This window comes from Leptopilina heterotoma, unplaced genomic scaffold, assembly GCF_015476425.1.
Source record: "Leptopilina heterotoma isolate Lh14 unplaced genomic scaffold, ASM1547642v1 Lhet_209, whole genome shotgun sequence".
Taxonomy (NCBI): Eukaryota; Metazoa; Arthropoda; class Insecta; order Hymenoptera; family Figitidae; genus Leptopilina; species Leptopilina heterotoma.
This window is the reverse complement of record NW_025110924.1, coordinates 1,248,612-1,275,829: the sequence shown is the minus strand read 5'-3', so window position 1 is coordinate 1,275,829 and position 27,218 is coordinate 1,248,612. Positions and strand designations below refer to the sequence as shown.

General features: G+C 22.7%; 1 protein-coding gene across 2 annotated transcripts in view; it reads right to left on the bottom strand.

Annotated features, from left to right (window-relative positions):
- LOC122501384 (5-hydroxytryptamine receptor-like) overlaps positions 1-27,218 on the bottom strand; it is a 55,888-nt gene that overhangs the window by 19,717 nt on the left and 8,953 nt on the right. For both annotated transcript variants that reach the window (XM_043610790.1, XM_043610791.1), the window contains exon 2: positions 24,253-24,386. In XM_043610790.1, the coding sequence (XP_043466725.1) occupies positions 24,253-24,386 (134 nt within the window). The remainder of the gene's footprint in view (positions 1-24,252; positions 24,387-27,218) is intronic.

The following is a 27,218-nucleotide window of genomic DNA, read 5'->3' as shown; positions in this document are numbered from 1 at the left end:
AAATCAGCCATACGTCATTAACTCTGATTCGATAAGTGACGAAATCAATATGTAGTCAGACGTAGACATATAAAGTTTTAGTATTTTACAAATGTTATTCTGATAGAAAGTAGTAGAAATTTTAAATTTTCTAAATCATAATTTAAGTAGTGTAAATAATTTGTAACCAAATGAAATTTTTTACTTTCCCCTCAATTATACAGTGTAACTAAATATAATTTTCAAGTTCAACAATTCGAATATTATAATTTCTGCAACTCTTGTGTCAGTAGTTAATCAAATTTTAAGTCAAATAAGATTAATAGAATTTGTCTAATGATGAAGATAATATTAGAGATAAAAGTATTTTACAGTCAGACATAAAAATATTGAATTAGGGCTTTTTTTAATGAGGAAGAGCTTTTTTCCGCAACGAGGCGGTATTCAGAAACTTTTTATAATTCATCTCTGACTCTGGAAAAATTTTAATCTTCAAAAACGAAGCTAGTCTTCGCTTTTTTTATGTGATTTTTGGATTCAATTATCAAATTAGGGTTTTTCTTTATTAAAAAAGAACTTTTTTTTATCAAATAAAAGGATTTTTTTCTGAAAAGTAGTGGTACAGAAACTGTTAAGAATTTATTTCTAATTTAAAATAAATTTGTTTCTTTAAAAATGAAGCTGGTCTTGACATTCTTTTATATGATTTTTAAAGTCAATTTTCAAATTAGGTCAATTTTTAATGAAATTTTTTTTTTTAATAAAAAAGGACTTTTTTCCAAAAGTTTTCGGTACTCGGAAACTGTTTAGAATTCATCTCTGATTCAGAATAAATTTGTTTCTTTAAAAACGAAGCTGGTCTTGGCATTTTTAATACAATTTTTAAGTCGACTTTAAAATTAGTCTATTTTTAAAAAAAATAATAGCTTTTTTATTACAAAAGGGTTTTTTTTCCAAAACTTGGCGGTACTCAGAAACTGTTAAGCTTTCATTCCTGATTTAGAGTAAATTTGTTTCTTTAAAAATGAAGTTGGTCTTGACATTTTTTATGATTTTTCGAGTCGATTTTCAAATTACAGGGCTCGAACTAGGTCCGTAAATCACGTAAAAGTCCGGTTTTTTTAAAAAAAGATCTGTAAAGTCCGTAATTTGATTCAAAAAGAATGAAAAGTTCGTAAATTGTACGATATAATTTGGAAAATTTTAGAGAAGTTACAAATGATTGCAAAAATTCAATTATTTTCAAAAGTAATAATATTCCTCGCAGAAATTCAATTATGCTCAAAAATTTTTAAAAATTCTCATCAAAATTTTAATTATCTTTAGAAATAATTAAATTCTTCTCCGAAATTCAATTATTATCAAAAATTTTTCTCAATTCAATGATTTTCAATATCTACTATTTTCATAAAATTTTCCTTAAGAATTCAATTATTTAAAAAAAAAAATTAATAAAATTCTACACAAACTTTTAATTATTTTCAAAAAATAATAAAAATTTCACAGGAATTTCATTATTTACAAACTTTTTTCATAAATTTTTTCGCAATCATTCAATTATTTTCATAAATAATAAAATTTTTACGGGGATTCAATTATTTTCGTAAATAATAAAATTTTTTTTAGGAATTCAATTATTTTCTAAAATAATAAAACTCATTGCAGAATTTCAATTACTTTTAATACAATTTAATTAAATTCCTCAAAAAAATTCTTAAAAATTTTATTAAAATTCGTCAAAAGAATTTAGTTATTTAAAAATTTATAGATAAAATTCTTTATGAAAATTAAATTTTAAGAAACGTGCAATTATTCAATAAATTTTTTTTTTGTATTTAAATAATTGAATTCTAGTAGAATTTTCTCATAAACATTGATTTAAAAAAGGATTTCAGATAAAATTTTAGATTATAATTAAATTTTAAAAGTATTAGAGCGTAAATTTTTTGAAATAATTGAATTTTGAAAATGTCCAGATTAAAATCTTGGAAAATTCGAATTTTTTATATTTTTAACTAACAATTCTAAAGAATTAATTTTTTTGAGAAACTTTAATTGCGGATTTTTTTTTGAAATTATTTAAAGTTTTTATTTTCTAATATATATTTAATTGAAGAATTTACGAATAATTGAAATTTTGTAAAATTGAATTGTAAACAAGTGAATTTGAAAATTGTTAAAAACTTTTTCAAAAATTATTAAAAATAATAGATTTTTAGTAGATGTTTAGTTAAAAACACAAAAAAACAAAATTAAATTTTGTAAAAGTTACAAATTAATGCAAAAATTCAATTATTTTCAAGAGTAGATATTCTTGGCAAAAATTAAATATTGCTAAAAAGTATTTTAATTCTTCTTAGAGATCAAATTATTTTCACAATTAGTAAAACTCATTAAAGAAATTATTTTTAATATTATTTTTAATATAAATTTAATCAAATTTCTGAAAAGATGTAATTATTCTTAAAAATTTTAATTAAAATTCGTTGACAGAATTCAATTATTTGAAAATTTGTTGATAACGATTCTTTATGGGAATTGAAATTTAAGAAACAATCAATTATTCAGTAAATTATTTATTTTCATTTTATTTGTATTAAAATAATTGAATTCTAGTAGAATTTTCTAATAAAAATTGATTTTCATTTCATAAAAATGAATTTCAGTTAAGATTTTAGATAATAATTGAATATTAAATGCAATATAGCGTGAATTTCTAGAAATAATTAAATTTTGAAATTAATTTTTTTGAAAAAGTTTAATTGAATTTTTTTAATATTATTTTAAGTTTTTATTTTCTAATATTTATTTTTATTGAAGAATTTACGAATAATTGAAATTTTGTAAAATTGAATATTGTAAACAAATGGATTTGAAAATTTTCAGAACTTTTTCGAAAATTATTAAAAATAATTGATTTAAAGAAGAATTTTAGTTGAAAATTCTTGTAAATAATAATTGAATTGTAAATGATTTTATCACTCGGTCATCTTTAATTATTATAAAACATGAAGAAATCGATCACTTCGAGTCTATCGATATCTTCATGTTTTTTAGTTATGAAAAATTTAATTTATAGTTTTAAGTAAAATATTCTCTTATTTGACTCGGACTGGTTATATTTTTGTCAGTAATTGATTCGTAATTTTTTCATTTTTTGTCCGTAAAGTCCGTATTTTTAATTTTTTTCACTGGTATTCGAGCCATGTATATAAATTATTTACTTCATCTCTCTCTCTCAATTCTAAGATCAGTAGTAAAAGTAAATGTTTAGTCGGACAGTGTTAAAAAATTTTCTCTATTTCTAATATCAGAAATGTTAAGTCAGACAGTACTGATATTATTTATCATTAACAGATACATTTACTTAGTAAATAATAATATCGAATAAATAAATATGTTAAATAAATAAACATAATAAATAAATAAATGCACAGTTTTTCTAAGCATATTCAATTGAGACAAAAAACATATCAAAATTGTTGCATACGTTTTTTGTCTCAATTTAATATTCTTAGAAAAACTGTGTAACTAAATATTCATGTATACAAATTGTTTAAATAATTTTTTTTCCTAATTTTAATTTCTTATTAAAGTAAAGTTAGGTAAATATAATAAACAGATTAAATTTATTTTTTCCTTCGGTATTTTGAGAACGAATAGGTGAGTTCTATGTCTTGCAGTGAATATAATCATGTGAGCATAACTTAAATACGATGATATAGTCGTCGGCTGTAGACTATGGTTTATGAGAAGTTAACAATGGATCTGATTTACAGACGTGGTAGCTGTCTCTTGCAGGTAAACTACAGTTTGAGCCTAAACCTCCCCCCTCTCACCCCTTGGCACCCGCCACTATTTGTGTGTACGTCTGTGTTGAAGGGTTTGAATGACGTGCAAGGCGATAATTGAAATTAAATCGGGCCAAATAGGGGCACGGGATTAAACCTCATCTCCCGATATATATATGACGTATTCCAGAAATCAGTATATTCTCAAGAGATGCTTGATTTCAAGTCTCTTCTCTCCTTGAAAGTTTACTGCGTCGGTTAGAAATATACTCTCCAACTGGAAGTCAAGCTCGCTTAGAAAATAAGGACTTAGAGAAGGAGAGTGAGAGAGAGAGAGAGAGAAAGCTTTAAGTCTTGAGTTTGCGATCGAGAGGATAGTAGCCTATAGTATTTAGTAGTGAACTTCATGTTGAGAGCATCCGCAAACTAAATTCAACTCGCCACCATTTAATTTCCTCTCAAGAATTACGCACAACTTGTAGACACAAAATATTTAATATTTATAACTTAAATCTCAATATATCGGTTATTAAAACTTGTTAGTTGGCTATAAAATGAAAATTGCCAATGATAATTCCAACTAAAAAGGAAATAAACTATTATCGCTGCATAATTTTAGCGATATTGGTTATGTCTGACCTGAACCAACCTCTACTACTTATTTCTACCCAAGCAATGACTATAACTTCTACTACTGATTGTACATAAAATAATTTTCTAAATGAAGTTATTTCCATTAATTTAATATTCAATATACAATCGGAAAAAGTTTTATCCGCATCGAATAATTTATTAGGCAAATAAATGTGTGTCAAATAAATTAGTGGTAAAATCAATATACAATCAGACGTAGCGATATAGAACTTTAATATTTTATAAATATTTATCAGCTGGATTTATATTTCTAAATCGAAGTTTAAATAAACAATTTATAATCGAACAAAAATATTTACTTTTCTCTTAATTTAAATATCAGTAGTAAAGGTAAATTTTAAGTCAGACAGTGTTAATAAAATTTTTCTAATAATAATATAAGTGGTAAAAACAATTTAAAGCCAGACGTAACGATATAGAATTTTGTTAGTTTACATAATATTAATCAATGAGAAATTTTTTATTTTCCACGTTTTTATAAGTAGTACATATACAATTTACAGTCAGACGGAATTATTTAATTTTCTCTCAATCAAAATATCATCAGTAAAAGTTAATTTTAAGTCAGACAGTTCTTATAAAATTTTTCTTATTCATGTATCAGTAGTAAATATAAATTTCAAGTCAGACAGTGTTAATAAAAGTCCTCATTTAAATATCAGTAGTAATAGTCAATTTTAACTCTAACAGTGCTAATAAAACTAAAATTAAATTAAAAATTTTAATTTTATACGATTATATAAGTAGTACAAACAATTTGCAGTCAGACGGAATTATTTAATTTTCTCTCTATCAAAATGTCAGTAGTAAAAGTAAATTTTAAATCAGACAGTTTTAATAAAAAATTTCTAATTTATGTTTCAGTAGTAATAGTAACTGTAAATTTTAGGTCAGACAGTGTTATTAAAATTTCTCTAATTCGAATTTCAGTAGTAAACATCAATTTTGAGTCAGGCAGCGCCAAAAAATTTTTTTTATTTTTTAATATTAGTGGTAAAAGAAATTTATAATCAGACATAGCGATATGAAAATTTGTCTCAAACTAACTTCTACTACTGATAATATAAAATAATTTTTTTAATTAAATTATTTTTATTTTCAATACAATGGGAAAAAGGTTTATCACCATCCAATAATTATTCGAATAATTATTTATTAGGAACATAAATATTTACACAGTAAAGAATAGTAATTTCTATTTGAATTAAATATCAACTCTCTTTGAATCGATAATTTCTATATGAAGTAAACACTATTATATTTACTTAATATTAACTAATTTTAATTATCACTTAATAAAAGAATTATTATGTGAAAAAAATAAATGTTCGTTTATATCATTAAATATACGAGTCAAAATAGTAAATAAATAGTTGTTTATAAATATAAAATAAATGAATATTTATTTATAAATACATAATAAATAAAAATAAATAATTTACTGAAATAAATAAAAAAAAAATTATTTTTTCTTTATTTAATAACAGTTATTATTTGAAAAAATTGTTCTTCAGTGCAATAATTTAAATATTGGATTAAAATTCTAAACAAATAATTGAAAATAAAATTGTTTGGATAATAATTGTGGAAATTACGCGAATGCAAAATAAATTTTAAAAATTAATACGTTTATCACTTATTTTGAGATTCTGCATTTTCAAAAATAAGAAAAGGACTAAAAATCTCCTAAAACTCAAACGAAAATAACGTTACACATTTTAAATAACTTACAAATATTGATAGATTTGAACTTTTAGGATAAAATTTAAAAATATACAGTGTAATAAAAATGATGTATATTCAAAAATGCATCCGTTTCAAATAGAACTGCAAAAAAGATTCATGTAAAGAAGAAAATTTGTTAACAGTGAAACTTTGCGCATTTCCTAAATACGCTACCTAAAAACTCAAAAAATTGCATTCAAAAGTTACAAGAAAAAAACTTATTACGCGACTCTGAAACGGAAGTTCCATATAAAAGTTGAAAACAAAATTTTCCATTCGTTCCTGAATTGAAGCAGAGATATAAGCTAAGAAATTCTCAAAATATGTAAATACGCTTTTCAGTCTTTTTGGCAAACTGTAGAGTTGATTGATTCGAGTAGAGTTTATATTTGCAAATATTATATTTATTTCCAATTTAAATAAAACTTATTGCTTTCAAACATTTCTTTGATATTGAAATATCAAGTAATTGATTGTTTGCTTCAAAATAAATTTTATGGAATTTAAATAATAATTCTTATTTGCGCCAAGAAACTTTTTATTCGTGTTAAATTTTTTTGTTTGAAAAACTCATTTAAAACTTTTTATTCGACAACAAAATAAATAGTTTAAAGAAATAAATTTTGTATTCGAAACAAAGACTGGAAAAAAATTTATTTGATTCAAATAATTGATTTTTGGTTAAAATACAAATTTTATTTGATTTAAAATAAAAATTATTTGACTCAAGTAAATATTTATTTGATAATAGATACTTGTCTAACAAGTAAATGCTCTAACAAGTGTCTATTATCAAATAAATATTTACTTGAGTCAAATAATTTTTATTTTAAATTAAATCAAATTTGTATATTAACAAAAACATTTAGTATTTGATTCAAATAGGATTTAATTAATTTAAATAAAAATTATTTTATTCAAAACGTTTTGAACTTCACCAACGTAAAGAAATGCACAAAATTGATCCTCGCTTTAACATACAGTTGATAATATAATTTTTAATTGGACACTGAAATTCTTTTGATTAAGTAAATAATATTTTGAAAATAAACTAATTTTTTATGAGTGAAAAAGAAATTCAACAATTTTTGTCTTTTCTTCTCCGTTTAAATAAATAGATAAATAAATTTTGTGAATAAAAATTCATATCGAAGTGAATGATTCCCCTTTTTTGTGTAGAATTTTGTAATGAATTTGTGTGTCGCCCTTCTGGTCGAATTAGCATTTACATTCCCGACAATCTAGACATGTAGAAACGAGGAGTTGGTGGTCGGAATAGTAGAGCTCTGTTTGGAAGATGTGAAAACCAGGAATGGATTCCAATTTTCCAATACCATGAATGGACTTTCAAGCAGGCATAAATCAGCCACCACCAACTTGAATCTTTACATTTTCCCCATGTTCAAGGGAAACACTTTCTCTTTCTTTCTTTCTTTTCTCTCTTTCTCTCTCGCACTCCCTTTTTTTATCTGTTTTCCTTTTTTCTTTCTTTTCTGTCTCTCCTTGTCTCTTACTCTTTTTTTTCTTTTTCTCTCTTTTGTTTCACTCTTTCAGTGTTTTATATACTTTTTCCCATTTATGTCTTCTCTGCTTCTTTGATTTCTTTTCCCTCTTTCTATATATTCTCCCTTTTTTCACATTGTCCTCAATTTTTTTCCCGCAAAATTATTCTCTTCGTTTCTTCCTGATTCTTCTCCAAAAGTCTTTCGAAATTAGCAAATATCTATGCGCAATCGTTAACACTAATCAGAATTCCCATCGTATTTTCGTTGCGTGAATGAAATTAAATGGAACGATTTCTCACATTCCCCGGCTGTCTTTCATTTTCAAGGAGAAAATAAGATTTTCATTTAAGTTCGTTTTAAATATAAAATACAGGGCTCGTACTAGGTTCGTAAATCCCGTAAAAGTCCGTAAATTTGCTTCAAGTCTGTAAAAGTCAGTTTTTTTGAAAAATGGTCCGTAAAGTCCGTAATTTGATTGAAAAAGGACGAATTTTAGAAAAATTATAAATGATTGCAGAAATTCAATTATTTTCAAACGTAATAAAATTATTCGCAAAAATTCAATTGTGTTCAAAACTTTTTTAAACATTCTTGTCAAATTTTCAATTATCTTTAGAAATAATAAAATTCTTCTCTGAAATTCAATTATTTTTCAAAACTTTAATCAAATTCTTGGCAAAATTTCAATTATTTTCAAAAGTTTTCTCAAATTCGATGATTTTCAATATCTACTATTTTTAATAAAATTTTTCAAAAGAATTCCATTATTAACAAAAAATTTGAATAAAATTCTACGCAAACATTCAATTATTTTCATAAATAATAAAAAAATTTACAGGAATTCAATTATTTACAAATTTTTTTATAAATTGAATTATTTACGAATAATTGAAATTTCGTGAAATTGAATATTGTAAACAAATGAATTTGAAAATTTCAAAATAACTTTTTCGAAAATTATTAAAAATAACTGATCCAAAGTAGAATTTTAGTTACAAATTTTTGAAAATAATAATTAAATACTTTCACTGGCTCGAGTCCTGAAAATACAATTTTTAGTGCGCCAATTATTTAAATTTTATATAAAAGTAGTTTTTAATTTAGTGTCAATGTGTCATAAAAAAGGGAAATTATAATAAAAAAAACATTAAATTTCCAAAAATATTGTTCAGATGTTAATAATTTACTTTACACATTATTAAAAACTTGTGATCAGTTTAATACTCAATAGGATTTAAAATTTTAATACTAAAATTTTTGCTTTTTATCACTTCTGTAAAGTGAAAAATAATTTTTTAAAAATTGACAAATACTTTGTTGCGATGTGAAAAAGTAGAGTGAAATTATTTTTTAATATTCACGAACTTAATTTTACTCTAGTTGCGATTTAAATAGAAAGAAGTAATATGTTCTTTTTATTAAACAAAAAATGAAATTTATAATATGACATAAGTATAACGCACCTAGAAAAATGGTTTATTTAAACCAAATATAGTTTAGTCGAATTAAATAAAAGTCTATTTGTCACAGAAAGTAAAATTACTTATTTGAACCAAAAAAAATTTATTTAAGCAATAAATTTTATTTGAACCAAATAAAATTTATTTGAACTAAATAAAATTCATTTGAACCATGTAAAATTCAGTTGAACTAAAGAAAATTGATTTGCATCAAATAAAATATATTTGAACCAAATAAAATTTACTTGAACCAATTAAAATTTATTTGAAACAAAGAAATACCATATATGAACCAAGCAGAATTCATTTGAACTAAAAACAATTTAATTGTACCAAATAAAATTTACTTGAACGAAATAAAATTTATTTGAACCAAATAAATACAGTTCAGTTGGCTCTAAGTCAAATCTATCTCTTTTCTGTGTAAAAATACATATTCTGAAAGTATAATAATAGAAAACTATAAATATAAAAATAAAAATATTTCCTGTTTTTTGCGTTAAAATTCTGTATTTGGAGTTAGGCAAGTGAAATATATTGATCTCCCTTTTTCATAATAGAAATGTATGATTTTCGAGGATTAAAATATCGTTTCTACAATTTTGTACAAAATTCTGAAAAGGCAAATGATCGCGTTTAATCTTTTAAGCGCATATATACATACATGCATATATTTGTCAGGGAAATGGAGCATTTTAGGAATTACGTTCGATCGGGTGGCAAAAATAAGTCACTCTCTCATCAGACATTCCTAAATTACATAACTGCAATTTATGGAATAATTGACTACACCGGAAATCCTTTCTGTAAAATCTCGAAATTTCTTTCATTCTTTTTTCTAGTAATTTTCGTTTTTTGGAAATTACTTTTTTTTTAATTTATTTGAATTAGATTTTCGGATCATATATAGTATAATAAAAATACAAGTAAAATAATATGAAATTTTCAATTATTACAAATTATGGATTTAAATTTCTTAAAGGAAGTTAAATGAAGTGAATAAAAATATTTTTTTATACTATTATATGGTAGAAATTAACAGCAGACGGTTCCATGCAAAATAATGGCTAAATAGATTGCATCTTATTATTAGTATCATTGTCGGAAATTACTGTCGAGTTCCTTATCAGGATTTGTCCCAAAGCATTCTGCCGCTTCGAAGTTAGAATATAGTTAACGTATTCGAATTACTTCTGAGATTACAATCGTTACAATTATGTAGTACTTCTGCAAAATGTAAACTACCTTCGTTATCTAAACTGTTTCTTTTTTCCATTATATACACTTAAATAATAGTTTTTAAAGAAACATTTGTAGGGACATTATTATTGTTGTGTGGGTATTAAAACTTACTAAGGGGAATATTACCAGTCTGTTAATATTATGAATCATAAAAGCATTAAACATTACAAATATTATTAACAAAATATTTCAATTATTTTTTAGAAATAATAAAACTTATCGCAGAATTTCAATTATTTTTAATACAATTTTAATCGAATTCATCGAAAAAATTCTTAAAAATTTTATTAAAATTCTTCAAAAAAATTCAGTTATTTAAAAACTTATATATAAAATTCTTTATGAGAATTCAATTTTAAGAAACATTCAATTGATTAATAAAATGTTTATTTTTATATTTAAATAATTGAATTCTTGTAGAATTTTCTAATAAATATTGATTTAAAAATGGATTTCAGTAAAAATTTTACATTATAATTGAATTTTAAAAGCCTTAGAATGTAACTTTTTAGAAATAATTGAATTTTGATAAGGTTTCAGATTAAAATCATTCAGAATTTAAATTTCTCATATTTTTAACTAACAATTCTGTGGAATTAATTTTTTATGAGAAACTTCAATTTTCGCTTTTTTGAAATTATTTAAAATTTTTATTTTCTAATAGGGGAATGTAGTCAAGGTTGGCTTACTGTCTAGGTAGGCCACTCGCGTTTTTTTGTCAAGTTCACTAGCGCCACCTACGCGCATTTTTGTCGAAGCTTGTCTTAGTGAAACCTAACTTTTTGTTCAATTACATTTTCGGAAAATCGAAAATTGTGTTTTCTGTGACGTCGGTACAAAAAAAGCTCAAAAAAAGTTTTGTGCATAATGTGAAAAACCATTAATAAAAGATAAAAAACAAATTGAATCATCAAGGCAAGTATGCAGAAAATTTGTGGGACTCATGGTTGAAAGGAAAACAAAGTAAAAAATCGAATCCCGAAACGTATTTCTTTATGGTTACAACAATTCGGTAATGTTACTTACTGTCAAGGTCGGCCACTATGTGTTTAAAATGCGCAAAGTTGAGGACGAGCTACTTCATTTGCAAAAACTGCAATTCTGTATAACTCATAATATAATTGATCATCTTATTAATATTTTTATTTAATTTTATTAATATTTTAGTGCAAAACTTTTTTTTATTTATATTTATTTTTTTATATTGTTTATTGTTATTATTTTGTTATTTCATTAAGTTACAAACTGTAAACAATAAAGAATCAATTTTCCGTAACTCCAAACATGTTATTTTATTTTTTAACGATTAATGCCCTTTGAATTTTAAACATGTCCGACCTTGACTGTAATGGCCAACCTGGACTACAAATTTTTTTTTTTTTAAATCTTTATAACTTTTTCATTTTTAAACCTGTCAATTTACTTTGTACAGAAAAAATGTTCCTATTAAACAGGACTTTCCAACCATATACTTCAATTGTCCAAATTCATTTTTAAAAAAAAGTTATAAACAAAAGTCAAAAAGGTGGCCGACCTAGACTATGTTCCCCTATATATTTAATTAAAGAATTTAGGAATAATTGAAATTTTGTAAAATTGAATTGTGAACAAATAAATTTGAAAATTCTTAAAGAACTTTTTCAAAAATTTTAAAAAATTCTCATCAAAATATCAATTATCTTTAGAAATAATTAAATTCTTCTTCAAAATTCAATTATTTTCAAAAAATTTCCTCATTTCAATGATTTTCAATATCTACTATTTTCATAAAATTTTCCAAAAGAATTTAATTATTAAAAAACAAATTTATTAATATTCTACACAAACTTTTAATTATTTTCAAAAAATAATAAAAATTTTACAGGAATTTCATTGTTTACAAATTTTTTTATAAATTTCTTCGTAATCATTCAATTATTTTCAAAAATAATAAAATTTTTACGGGGATTAAATTATTTCCGTAAATAATAAAATTCTTTTTAGGAATTCAATTATTTTCAATTATTTTCATAAATAATAAAACTCATTGAAGATTTTCAATTATTTTTAATACAATTTTAATCGAATTCCTCGAAAAAATTCTTAAAAATTGTATTACAATTCGTCAAAAGAATTCAATTATTATAGAATTTATAGAAAAAATTTTTTATGAGAACTCAATTTTAAGAAACATGCAATTATTCAATAAATTGTTATTTTTGTATTTAAATAATTGAATTCTAGTAGAATTTACTCATAAACATTTATTTCAAAAGGAATTTCAGTTAAAATTTTACATTATAATTTAATTTTAAAAGCATTAGAGCGTAAATTTTTAGAAATAATTGAATTTTAAAAAGCTTTCAGATTAAAATCTTTAAGAATTAAAATTTTTCATATTTTTAATTTTTTAACTAACAATTCTGTGGAATAAACTTTTTTTGAAAAACTTTAATTGCGGATTTTTTTTTGAAATTATTTAAAGTTTTTATTTTCCAATATATATTTAATTGAAGAATTTACGAATAATTCAAATTTTGAAATTTCGAAATTTCAATGTTAAATTCAATTTTAAAATTAAATTGTAAACAAATGTATTTGAAAATTCTTAAAAATATTTTTCAAAAATGCTTAAAAATAATCGATTTATAGAAGATGTTTAGTTAAAAACACGAAAAAAAATTCAATTTTGTAAAATGTACAAATTATTGCATAAATTCAATTATTTTCAAGAGTAATAATATTCTTCGCAAAAATTAAATATTGTTCAAAAGTAATAAAATTCTTCTTAGGGATTCAATTATTTTCACAAATAATAAAACTCATTGTAGAATTTCAATTATTTTTAATACAATTTTAATCGAATTTCTCGAGAAACATGCAATTATTCAATAAATTATTTATTTGCATTTTATTTGTATTTAAATAATTGAATTCTAGTAGAATTTTCTAATAAAAAATGATTCAAAAATGAACTCCAGTTAAAATTTTAGATAATAATTTAATATTAAAAGCAGTATAGCGTGAATTTTTAAAAATAATTGAATTTTGGAATTAATTTCCTTGAAAAAGTTACTTTCATTGGTTCGAGCCCTGATTATAGTATTATTATTAATAAAAAATAAAAATAAAATTACAAAATGATAATTAAAAATTTTTAAATTATTATTAACGATAATTTTTAAGAGGAAATTATAAATTTTAATGAGAAGAGTAATGAGTCGATTTTTGGCTAAAAATAACGAAGTGGATCTTTTCATTTTTATCCTTTTCGTGTATATATTTTTTTTCTTCTTTTTTCTTTTTTGATGCGACATGTAGGACTATGGACGGAAAAATTTCTCGGGGTCGCATCTCTGTATAATTTTGCTCGCGTTTTCATCGTTTAGGAAAGTGCGGGAGTGAAAAGAGAGAGACGACGCGGGGCTGGAAAAAGATGAATGGGTCTCCTGACTTTCAAGAAATTTTGCCACTTTCGACTCGAACCGAAGATTCGTTCAGTAATTGCGTGTTTCTGACTTCTTTTTCGTTCTTTTTCTTCTTCTTTCCTTATTTTTGTCTCTTTTTCTTATTTTTGTCTCTCTCTTTTTATTTTCGCCTCTCTTTTTCTTTTTGGTCTCTCTTTTTATTCTCGTCTCTTTTATTTTCATCTCTCCTTTTGTCTTTATTTTCGTCTCCATTTTTTTTTGTCTTATACTTTGGTCTCATTTTTATTTATTTTTTTATTTTTTGGTGTCCGACATTTTTTAAAGGTTTTTCGAAGCTCGTAACTTTTCTCTCCTACTTTTTCGCCTTGGCATATTACGCTCTTCGTCGTCGTCGTCGTCGCGAAGTTTCAAGTGACAGTAATTAAACATACGTCACCAGCGTGAATATTCTTTATATAAATCCCAGTTTTCTCTTTCTCCCTCGGCTAAATTAAGTTTTATATGTTTTCCTTTCAAAACAACTCCTTCAGTATAAACTCAAAAGCTTTCTCTTTTTTAAATAACATGAAAAAAGACTTTCTTTTCCACTTACTGCTTCTTATACCATTTCCTTTTTTCTTATTTCTGTACTGTGTTCAAGAAAACTAATTTGCAAATTTGTTATATAATTTTCTCGCAGTGTGTGAAATTAAGTTTCTTCTTATTAAAATAGTGTTTTATTTCATTATAACTTGAATAAATAATGTTATGAAATTAAAGCATTTTTTTAATTTTGTACTTTTTTTTAATAAGGTAACTGTATCAATTACTGCGCATCCGAAAATATAAATAGTTTTCTTTTTTTCGTTAATCCGTTTGCTTGTATATAAATAAATAATAAATAAATAAAGAAATAAAGTATTTAAAAAATTAAAAAAGTAAAAATATAAGTCGAAAATCAAAAATATAAATAAAAAATTAAAACTGTAAATAAAAAAATTTTAAATAAATAAGAAAATAAAAAAAAATAAAGAAGAAAATAAATAAGTTAAGTTCCATCAATTGGCTTTCTTTCCATCCGTTTAAAAAGGCATCTTGAGATACCCCAAGTCGAAAAATCAAATAACAATTTAAAAGCGGCAGTGGAATTCGGTAAATTTTTCATTAGCTTTGAAATTTAAATATTGGCAATTACGATTGATACCTTTAATCGTTGAGCAAGAGGAACGATCAAGAATTGAGTAAATTCACGATAGAATTGGCACTTTTTTTCAATTTCAACATCTACCATATCCATCAAGTGGAAAAGTCCTAAGAGGGGAATCATTAAATTCACTGAATCGTATCTCTTCTCTTGCTTTTAAAATCTATTTATTTTTCCAAACTTTTTCTTTTTTTTTTTACTGTTTTTAGTTCCTCTTTCCCTTTAATTTTTTTTACATTATTTTCATTCTCCATTCGCATTTTTACATATTATTTTTTCCGTCCATTAATTTTCAAAAAAATAATTAAAATTAAATGAAAAAAAGAACTTTATTCTCTTTAATTTTGTTTATATTATTTTTATCCTCCATTAATTTTTTTAATTTGAAGTAAATTAAAAATGTAACTAAAAAAAGGAGGAAAGAATTTTTTTGCATTATTTTTATCTTCCATTAATTTTTGTAACATAAAGTAAATTAAAAGTTAAATGAAAAAAAGAAAGAGGGACTTTTATCTCTTTAAATTTTGACCACATTATCTTTATTCTCAAATAATTTTTTTAACTAAAAGTAAATAAAAATTAAATGAAAAAAAAAACTTTTTTCTCTTTACTTTTATTTACATTATTTTCATCCTCCATTAATTTTGTTTAACTCGAAGTAAATTAAAAATTTAAGTGGATAAAAAGGAATTTTTTTCTCTTTAATTTCTTTGCATTATTTTTATCCTCCATTAATTACTAAATTAATTACTAAAAAAAAAATGAAAAAGAGAATGAAAATAATATAGTAAACAAAATTAAAGAGAAAACAGTTGTTTTCTCTTTAATTGTGTTTACTACATTATTTTCATTCTCTGTTTCATTTTTTTATCTTGAAGTAAATTAAAAATTAAATGAAAAAAGGGAAAAAGGAATTTTTTCAAAAATTAATTTAAAATTAATTTTAATTTCTAAAGAATTTAGAATTTTTTTCCTTTCATCTATTGGATATTATTGCAATTCCATACGATTATTTGTTTAAAATCTGTAAAATATGCATGAAAAAAGAATTGGCGATGAAAAATATTAAGTTAATTAGAAATTTAATAAAAGAAAAGAAATTTTTTATCAAGAAAAATTGAATAAAAGGAAAGAAATTTTTTTTCAAAAAAATTAAATATAAATTAAAATTGAATAAAATAAATAAATAATATTAAAGAAAAATTAAATAAAAATAATATATTGAAATTTGCCACTACAGATAGTTATGAAAATATTTATACTTTTTTCGTGAATATACCTTTTTATTCGCGAGATATTATAGTTTGTAATATAAAGTGAATGGCCGTGTGTCTACGCCGGGAAAGAAAAACAAAGATCCTCGAGAATATGTTGTGTGTTGATGATGGAGGAGAGAATGAGGATTTTCACTAGGGGCAAAAGATATAGGGAAAAAAAGGGTGTAAAGAAAAAGAAGAATAAAAGAAAAGAACCGCTCACACATTCCCTTGGGAAAGTAACGTAAATCGGATAAGAACGCATTTTCCACCTATTCCACAATTTTCCTCCCTTTTTTTTGCGCTAGATTCCTATATTGCATTAAATGCCGTAAATATAAATAATGCAGGAATTACTCGTGCGTGAGCAAAAGGATCTTTTTCCTTTATTTTCATGTGAAGGTATCTGTGTGTTTGTCTGTGTGTGTAAATGTGAGAAATAAAGGAGATTGGAAGGTTTTTCTTCTTTATTTATAAAAATGAAATAACAAGAAATACTTCATTTCACAAAAATTGTGTTTTGATTTCCCTTCTTGAAATTTTCCGTGGGTTGGTTTCAAGTACAGTTTATTTTACATTTGTGAAAAAAAGAAGAGGAATGAGGGGAAAAAAGGGAAATAAAAAATTTCTGTCTTTCTCGCTGATGTATTATCTCAGGCTTTACTTTTTGCAAAAATATGTCAAAAAAACTTTTTATCCTCGCTTTCATTTTTAGTGAAACGCAAAATAGCAAGAGAATGTTAACAATTCTTGTAGACATTGTTACGAAGTGACTCTTAATTAATTAACTAGCAATAAATAAATAATGAGAATAAATAATAATAAATAAGTAATAAAATAAACGAATAAATAATTGAAAGAACTTTTCCTAATTTTTATTAGAAATAAGAAATAACAATTTTTATTAAACAAGAAAAGAAAAGGGGGAAATAATAAATTAAAGTGGAAATTATAATAAAAAAGCGAAATTTGAAAATGAAATTTTAATCCCACTGATAAATGTATAATTTAATGGGATGAAAGTCCCTTGTGAAAATTGAACGGGGAAAATATTTTGCTTTTCTTATTTTCTCATTCTGGGCACATTTTTTTCGTTCTTCTTCCTCATTCTTGGTTTTTTTTTCTTTTTTTTTTATGGAAAAGTATAAATTCTTTAGAGGTTTGTAGGGTGCAAAAAGCACCCTTTGTCAGAGGATAAGGGAGGCACTTGTACAATCGAAGTAGCGCGTTCAATCGTTGAACTCTCATTTAAGAAGCACGTGAGCCACAAAATACGTGATGTGAATTTAGATCTTGAGATAGAAGAGCTGCACAAGGGTTTAGTGACAAATTTATAGATAACCAGATGGACGAAAATGCCTCTCTCTCTCCTATGCGCACTTAAAGCACAATTAACGTAGCGTGAATTAAATCCTACTGCAATTGAGAGTGTTCTTTTCCATTTTCCCCCATTTATATTATTCTAGTAGAAACTATCGTTGGGGTGAAGAAGACAAATATAAAAGTTATTCTTTTTCTGCTATTTTTCTCGATAATAGTGTTCGATTGAAATAACAATTTCCAACAAAATATTTTGAGGATATTTGGAAATATATTTTTCTTTAGAGAAATACAGAGAAACTTTATTAACTGAGAATTGTCTTGATCATAAGTAGGACAGTTTCATTTACTAACAATATTTGTTGATTGTAATATATTATTAATTATAATTTATAAAAATTATTCATTATTATTCAGGTTTGACACATAAATTTAATTTTCTTTTTCCCTGATTTTCAGACAAAATTTTGAATTTTTACCTTACATTAAGAATCTTCTAAATCATTCTGAAAAATAATTCTAAAAAAATTGATTCTACTCAAAAAATGTTCTCTTACATTTATTTAAGTATTGCTTTTATTGAAAAATTATTCGAAAACATCAATAACTTCTTTTTTAAATAAATATTTATTCATTGTTATTTTGCTATAGGAATTAAGATTCCAAAAAATTTTTAATTTAAATCTTTTTGAAATTCGTTAACTTATAAAAATATTATTATAAAACACGAAAAAATCGATCACTCCGAGTCTTCGACTCGGAGTGATCCATTTCTTCGTGTTTTATAATAATTGAAAATGACTTAGTGATAAAAAATTAGAAACATTATTTTATATTATCATTTTTAATGTAACTTCATCAAAATTATTTTCAACAATTCGATTCAATTATTATTTTCTAAATTTTTACCTAATTTCTTCTTTAAAACAATTATTTTTAATAATTTTTGGAAAAATTCTTTGATAATTTTCAAATTAATTTGTTTACAATTCAATTTTACGAAAATTCGATTATTCGGAAATTCTTCGACTATGTATATTAAAAAATAAAAACTTTAAACAATTTTAAAAAAATCCAATTAAACTTTTTCCAGAAAATTAATTCTACAGAATTGTTAGTTAAAAGTATAAAAAATTCATATTTTCAAAGATTTTAATTTGTAACCATTAAAACCTTTTCAAATGTTTCTTAAAATTGAATTCTTAAAAAAAATTGTATCAATAAATTTTTAAATAAATTCTTTTGATGAATTTAATAAATTTTTTCAGAATAATAACATTTTTCGAAGAATTGGATTAAAAATTTATTAAAAATAATTAAAAATTTAAAATTCTTGGATGAGTTTTATTATTTATAAAAATCATTAAATTCCTAAAAAAAATTTTATTATTTATGAAAATAATTGAATCACTGCGAAGTAATTTATAAATATAAATAGATATAAATAATTGAATTATTGCGAAAAAATTTGTAAATAATTGAATTACCTTGAAATTTTTATTATTTATGAAAATAATTAATGTTTGCATAGACTTTTATTAATTTTTTCTTAAATAATTGAATTTCTTTGAAAATTTTATTAAAATAATTGACATTTTGCCAAGAAATTTATTAAAACTTTTGAAAATAATTGAATTTTTTACAAGAATTTTATTCAAGTTTTTGTAAATAATTGAATTTCGAAGAAAAATTTTATTATTCTAATTTTTAATTATTATCTAAAATTTTACTAAAATTCATTTTTAAATCAATTTTTATTAGAAAATTCTACATGAATTTTATTATCCAGAGATGACTGTATAATAACTTAATTACAATTAATTTGAATTAAATATACAAATTACTTAATGAGAAAAAATTAAATTAAATTTATTTTAAAAAAATTAAATTAAATAATAAAAATAATATATTAAGATGAAATACAGTAAAATCTCAATAAGTGAGACTCGATATTAAAAGTCGAACTGATCAAAAGAATTAGTCGAAATTAGAAGTGTAAAGAAGATGGACAGAAGACAAAAGTGATTTAAAAGAACATTGTTTTTTCAAAACATTTTTTTAAAGAAACTGTTTAAAAAAAAAAAATTTTGAAAAGAAAATTTTTCTTTGGAAAAAACTTGTCCATTTTGGAAAAATTTAGTTTGTCCTCGAAAATTCAAGGGCTGTTTCAAGATATCTCGAATAATTCCCTATGCTGTACGAATCAATATTACATTCAGACACGCTATCTATTGTTCAAGTCCGTGTCACACTGAAACTTACGTTTGTAACGTGACCGGAAGTAACTTTCCACAAGAAAAGTTGGTTTGAACAGATGGCACACAGTGAAATCGACTAAAGTTAAAGGGAAGATGCCTTGACACGTAATAAAAATTGAATTTTCAAAAAATAAATAAAAATAAATTCAAACTCAATTTTATCGAAAAATTCTTTTTCTTCTCTATTTTATTTTAGGTAGTTTATTTTCTTATTAAGTTTATTAACTTACATTGAATTGTAAATAAAAATATTTATTCATTAATCAAATTACAAATATTATACATTGTAAATTCAATTGTTTTTCTTTAAACGTAGTAAGAAAAAATAGGAATCAATTTTCAAAAAATTTATAATCTCAAAGCAACGAATAAATAAATTTAAACATTTGTCACGCGAGAAAACGAGCAAGTAAATTAAATAGTTTGGAATTATTCATTATATTATTAATTAATTAATTATAATTATTTCTACGCGACCCAAAATTATTACTATTTGAATTAAAACAAATAAATTCGTTTATTTGAACTTTCAAAATTTCAGCGCTATTAATAAAATAAATTCGTTTATTTGAACGTTAAAATTTCCAGCGCCATTAAAAGGATAAAATATAGTTACTAAATAGTAAATACAGTCAAAATTAATGCAAAATTTTAAACAATGGATTTTGAAATAATTCTTTATATTCTTCATATTTATTATATATAATTACGATCACAGTTTGTTGAATAACATGGAAGAGGGAAAACATACAATAATTGTCAAATTGGCAATAACAATCGTTTGTGTGTTATGGTATGAAAACGAGAAACAACAAATAATTAATAGGGATGTTTAAAAATGAAACTAATAAATAATATTTATAATAGCTGTAATGACAGTTACGCTTAGTTGCGTTGTATACAGAGAGAAAAGTCTATATCGGAGATCGATTAACATGAAATATAACTCTCAATATTGCCCGACTGCGGCTTATCCAAATATACATACATATACATAGGAAAGAATGATAAATAATCCTTTCTGTCACTCTACTTTTTTATTCTTGTTCTACTCGTTCTATTAATTTATGATTATTGTCTCTCAATGTCAGAAAAATTTTAATTCTTTTTTTTCATCAGATTTATCTCTAAAATAATTTTCCACTGAATTTTTATTTATTATTTTTTTTATTATTTATTTTATTTATTATTTAATGATAAATTTTTACCGACATTATAATTATGACAATAATATAACAATAATAACAATTATAATATAATTTTTATAACTACTATTAACTAATAAATAAATAACAAAAATAATACTAATATTTTTTTATAATAAAATGAAATTAATTAATGAATAAAAAATTCATACATTCTTTCAAATAATATCCATTTATTTACTCAAATAAAATATTTATTCATTGCCTTAATATTTATAAACAAATAACAAAAATAATAATAAATGAATAATATTATAATAGGTAATACAATTTAAAAAAATAGTTATTTTTTTATCATTACTATTATTGTAATTAATATTATTATTCCAGGCTTCGCACTCATCTACTAAAACGTACAATTTACTATTCTCAAAAATTATAATCAAATTCTTTAGAATAATTCAATTATTTTTAATATCTAGTATTTTCATAAAATTTCGCAAAAGAATTCAATTATTTAAAAAAAAAATTGATAAAATTCATCAAAAATTCAATTATTTTCATGAATAATAAAACTCATCGAAGAATTTCAATTATTTTTAATACTATATTTAAATTTAATTAATCGAAAAATTCAATTATTTTCACAAATAAAGTTTTCCACAACAATTCAATTATTTAAAATAAAATTTTCATAATATTTATTATATTTCGGAAAAATGAATTATTTAAAACAATTTTTATAAAATTCTTACAAAGAATTCAATTATTTTCAAAAGTAACACAATTTTTCACAGAAATTCAATTCTTTTTAAACATTTTAATAAAATTCTTTGCAACTAATTAATTATTTTCATAAATAATAAAACTCATCGCAGGATTTCAATTATTTTTAATTCTTCAAAAATATCAATTATTAACAAAAATTTTTTTAATTCTTTGGAAGAATTCAATTATTTACAAAAATATTAGATTTTTTTATAGGAATTCAATTATTTTCAAATATTTTAATAAAATTATTCGAAAGAAATCAATTATTTTAAATACAATTTTAATTAAATTTTTTTGTGAAATAATTCAATTATTTTTTTATGGTTGTAAAATAAAATTGTATCCAAGAATTCAATTATTTACATAAATAATTTTTCGAAAGAATTCAATTATGTCGATAAATAACAATATTATTCCCGAAAATTCAATTATTTTCAGGCATTTTAATAAAATTGTTTGCAAAATTCAATTATTTTTAAAAGTAATAAAATTTTTCTTAGAAATTCAATTATTTAAAAAAATTCTTATAAATTCGTTCGCAAGAATTCAATTATTTTTATAAATAGTAAAATACTTTTTAGGAATTCAATTATTTTCAACAAAATTCTTAAAGGAAATAAAATTAAAATTTTTTTTTAAACTTGTACACGAAGAACAGTTTATTCTTTTAATAATTTATATAAAAAATTTTTTTCAATAGAAAATTTTCGTCTATTAATTTTCTTACTACAAATAGCTCATTAATTATTCAATTAATAAATTTGTTTCATTTCCCTGGAAAAATTTTCGACTAATTGGAAAATTTTAAATATTTATAAAATTTCGAAACAAAATATTGATTTTGCGTTTGTTATATCTCAAAAGTGAATTAATTAATGTAATAATGGAATGTAAACTAAACGCAGAGAAATCGTATTAATTTCACTGATTGATCAATATAATTTGAAATAATAATTAATATACCGATTGATTGGTCATTAATTGAAAATTAAGATATAAAAGGCAATTTGGCTTAATTCTCTATATATTGGAAATTAATAGAACGACAATAATTTATCAAAATAAAAATAATAGTAAAAATAATAATAATTATTGTTATTATTATTATAACAAGAATGATAATTATAATAGAAAAAAATATTATTTTTTCTATAATTTTTCAAAATATAATTGATTTTAATTTGGAATTTTCAGGGAAATATAATTATTGATGATAATTGTTTTCCATTTATCCCCCCATTTGATGCGCACCTTGTGCAGAATTCCGCTTAATTAACTAGTGTCTCCTTCATTTATTTTGAAAGAAAACAATTTATTTAAAAGTGTCTGCTCTCTAATGATGTCATTAGCGTCCGGGGACAGACTTTCAAACTTTAGTCCAAAAAAAATAATAATAATGATTTAACGTTTATTTAACTTATGATATGTACATAAATTTTATAACTTTTTAAAGAGTTGTAACTATTTTTCAAAAAATGTCAAATACGCTTTTTTTGTTAATGAGGGCACTAATTTACGTTTACGTTGATAAAATGTTTTTTGTTGCCCCGAAAAAGTGACATCAATAATAATGAGAGACATAAATATTATTTTATTATTATTTTCTTTTTTTTAATAAAAAATTCTTTCCGTAGATAAAAATTTTTTTTAATTAAACTTTTTCTAACTGGAGAATAAATTGTATTCTGAGATTATTAATTCAAGTGTTAGATTATTGGTCTAATGGGTTTACAAAAAATAATAAGAGAACATTTGTACACTATATAAACTTTAATTTACTGCAAAAAAATTTTTTTGCAGTAAATTAAAGTTTATATAGTGAAAAAAATTTTTTTAGCAATTGTGAAAAAAATTATTTTATAAAAAAATAGTATTGTATAATATCGGCGATTATGTGGAAAAGTTTATAGTCACAGAATATTGGAAAGTAATTAATAAACCGAACACAATCGGTATTAATAAATAATAAAAAAAACCACCAGCGCTTTTAATGTTCTCGTAATGTTCTCGTATTTTAAAAAAAATTAATTTCGAATAAAGCGAGAATTGAAGAATTGAAGAAAAAAAATACTATTTTCTAGAAAATTTACTTTTGGTTTTAAAAATACAATTAATAGGAATATACTCGCATTTATGCAGTTCAATAATTTTATCGTTTTGTCGATTTTTGTTATAAAGAAATAAATGAATTAATTTATATAATTCAAGCTAATAGATTTATTTTTAATTATTTTTATTATAAATAAATAAGTTAATTAATTATAATTAATTATAAATAAGTTAATTAAAATACCGGAATTAAGTTAATTAATTGAATTAATTAATGTAATTATTTTCTTAATTACAAAGTTTAATTAAATTGTAAGCAATTGCGATAATGTATTTTACTTGCAGGAAAATTGTCATCAATGCGATAAATTATTAAAATTGATTAGATTGAATTTAATGAGATTTTAATGGAATAATTTGTAATTTAAATTCAATTTACAATAATAACGGTAGTGCTTGTTAATTTCTGAGATCTAATGTGTACAATAATTATTGTAAATTTCATACCTCGTAAACAGCTCCCAAAGGCATGACTAGACAGGCAACCATGAGATCTGCAACGGCCAAACTCACGATTAAGTAATTTGCCACTGATTGCAAATTCCTTTCCAGTACAATTGCTGCTATAACAAATACGTTTCCTGGAAAAAATTTAAAAAAAAATTTTTTGTCATTAAATTCGGTAAATTGTTCTAGTCGAGTCTTTTAATATTACTAGACTAATTATTTTTATTCTTTATTATTAATTCATTATTATTATTATTTTTTTTATAATAATAAGAATAATAAATTATTATTAATATTGTTATTATTATTATTTACTTTATTTATTATTAACATTAATATATTTTAATTTAATTTTTCATTTTTTGAATTTTCGAGCCAAAAGTTCTTTAAATTGCCGCCTAGATGGCATGAAAGTTCTCTCATAAACGAGACGAAACAAATAGAATACATAAAATCGTTTCCTTTCAGTTATAAAATGAATAATATTATAAATTACAATAATAATTGAATTGTTTATTTATTTACTATTTTATTTATTTTATAACTTTTATAGTTTTTTTCATAATTATAAAAAAAATTATAAAAAAAAGTGATAAAATTTATAATTGTTTCTTATAATTAATCATTTTAAAAAGCAAAGATTTGAGAACTATTAGAAAAAAAGAAAATTCTTTTTCTTATGAGGAAAAATAAAATCTGTCTCCCTTGAGAAATAAATTATAAAAGCTACTCTTCTTTACTTAAGTTTTCGTTCAGAAAATGGTGTATTTTTTTTCAACAAACAACAAAAAAATTAAATTGCTGTCGTTGGAACTTGGAAATTTGAATTTCACGTTTCTTTTTTTTATTTTGGAATATATCTTTTTTTCTTTTAATTTTTTCTACGTAAATACACAGAAAATAAAAGAATTCACTTTTTATCTTTTATGTAAGTCACAGGGATAAAAGTGTACGTGATTCTTCTGTTATCTTTTAAAATACAAAACTTTCCGGATAAAGACGATAAAGTTTTAATTGAAGATTGTCCTAACTCCAATAAGTTAAAGTTACTCCTTGTTAGAAAAGTTTCGAAAAAAGAGCTCAGAAAAAATTAATTAAACTCATTTTTGTATCACAGAAAATTTTCAAGTTTTTAGGTTCTCGAAAATCTTTTTTTCTTCAAAAAAAGGGATTTTTTTTTATTTCGTTCGAAACTGGATCATGAAATCTTGTTACTATTATTAATAATATTAATTATTACAGTAATTATTATTGAAAATTAATGGAAATATTTCAATATCCGATTCTTGGAGCAAATTAGGCAATTAGATAATAGATTTCAATTAGATGTAATTAATTTAAGAAGTTGTTAAATTAATGGGGGTAATAATTGTTAATCGATAATAATTAGATAAGATGTACTTTGTTTTACACCGAAATAAAATGAATAGTTAATATAATTTAAAAGGAATTAGTGCAATGTCCTAATTATTTTTAAGTCGTTAAGAAAGTATACAGCTGGCAATTTATATAAATATATATATGAAGAGAGTGTGGAAAAGCACTAAAAGATACAATATAGTTAATTTCAGTATTTAGAAGTAGAAGTGAATCTTTCTTTCTCACTCACTTGAAATGTTTCGCTTGTAAGACATTTAAAGAAGTTTAAGGACCCTCGTGAAAGGCAAGAAGGATTGTGACACAATCGAAAGAGTACTACTCGGAGAGACCAATAAAATTGCTGACTTAAAGGGCTAATGCCATTACTCTTGGGAGTTGCAGATGCCGACTTTGCAGTTGCGGAACAGCTGCGTCATAAAATCTTATTCTATATATAGTATATAGTGTGTGTATATACATATATACTTCCGTTGAAAGTATGCACAAGTATTTTCAGGACAACGGAAGCAGCCGGGAAGTGTCAGACTCGTTTGATAGATTACACGCAAACGAAAACCTGCCAACTTCGAATTAATCACTTTAACTCTCAACTTCGAGACAGTAGAGCAGACACTGACCGGCTATACCTATAAACCTGAAGCCCTTTTCGAATGCACTTGCCTTTCGAAATTTCAAAATCAGGTCTTATTATTCTTCAATAATAAAATATATTATTAATATATTACATATACTATAAATTGTACGATATAATTTGGAGAATTATAAAGTAATTACAAATGATTGCAGAAATTCAATTATTTTCAAAAATTATAAAATTCTTCGCAAAAATTTGATTATGTTGAAAAATTTTTCAAAATTCTCATCAAAATTTAAATTATCTTTAAAAATAATTAAATTCATCTCCGAAATTCAATTATTTTCAAAAATTATAAAATTCTTCGCAAAAATTTGATTATGTTCAAAAATTTTTCAAAATTTTCATCAAAATTTAAATTATCTTTAAAAATAATTAAATTCATCTCCGAAATTCAATTATTTTCAAAAATTTTCCTCAATTCAATCATTTTCAATATTTACTATTTTCATAAAATTTTCCAAAAGAATTCAATTATTTAAAAAAAAATTTAATAAAATTCTACGACACAAAGTTTTAATTATTTTCAAAAAATAATAAAAATTTCACAGGAATTTCATTATTTACAAAGTTTTTTAATAAATTTCTTCGTAATCATTCAATTATTTTTGTAAATAATAAAACACGGTAAATCGTTAGGTGTTAAAATAACACCAAAATGGATTAAAATAACACTAAATTGGATTATTTTAATCCTTTTTGGTGTTATTTTAATACCTAACGATTTACTGTGAACTTATTGCAGAATTTCAATTACTTTTTAAAACAATTTTAATCGAATTCCTCGAAAAAATTTTATTAAAATTCATGAAAAGAATTCAGATAATTAAAAATTTATAGATAAAATTTTTTATGAAAATTCAATTTTAAGAAACATGGAATTATTCAATACGTTATTTACTTTTGTATTAAAATAATTGAATTATAATAAAGTTATCTAATAAGCATTGAT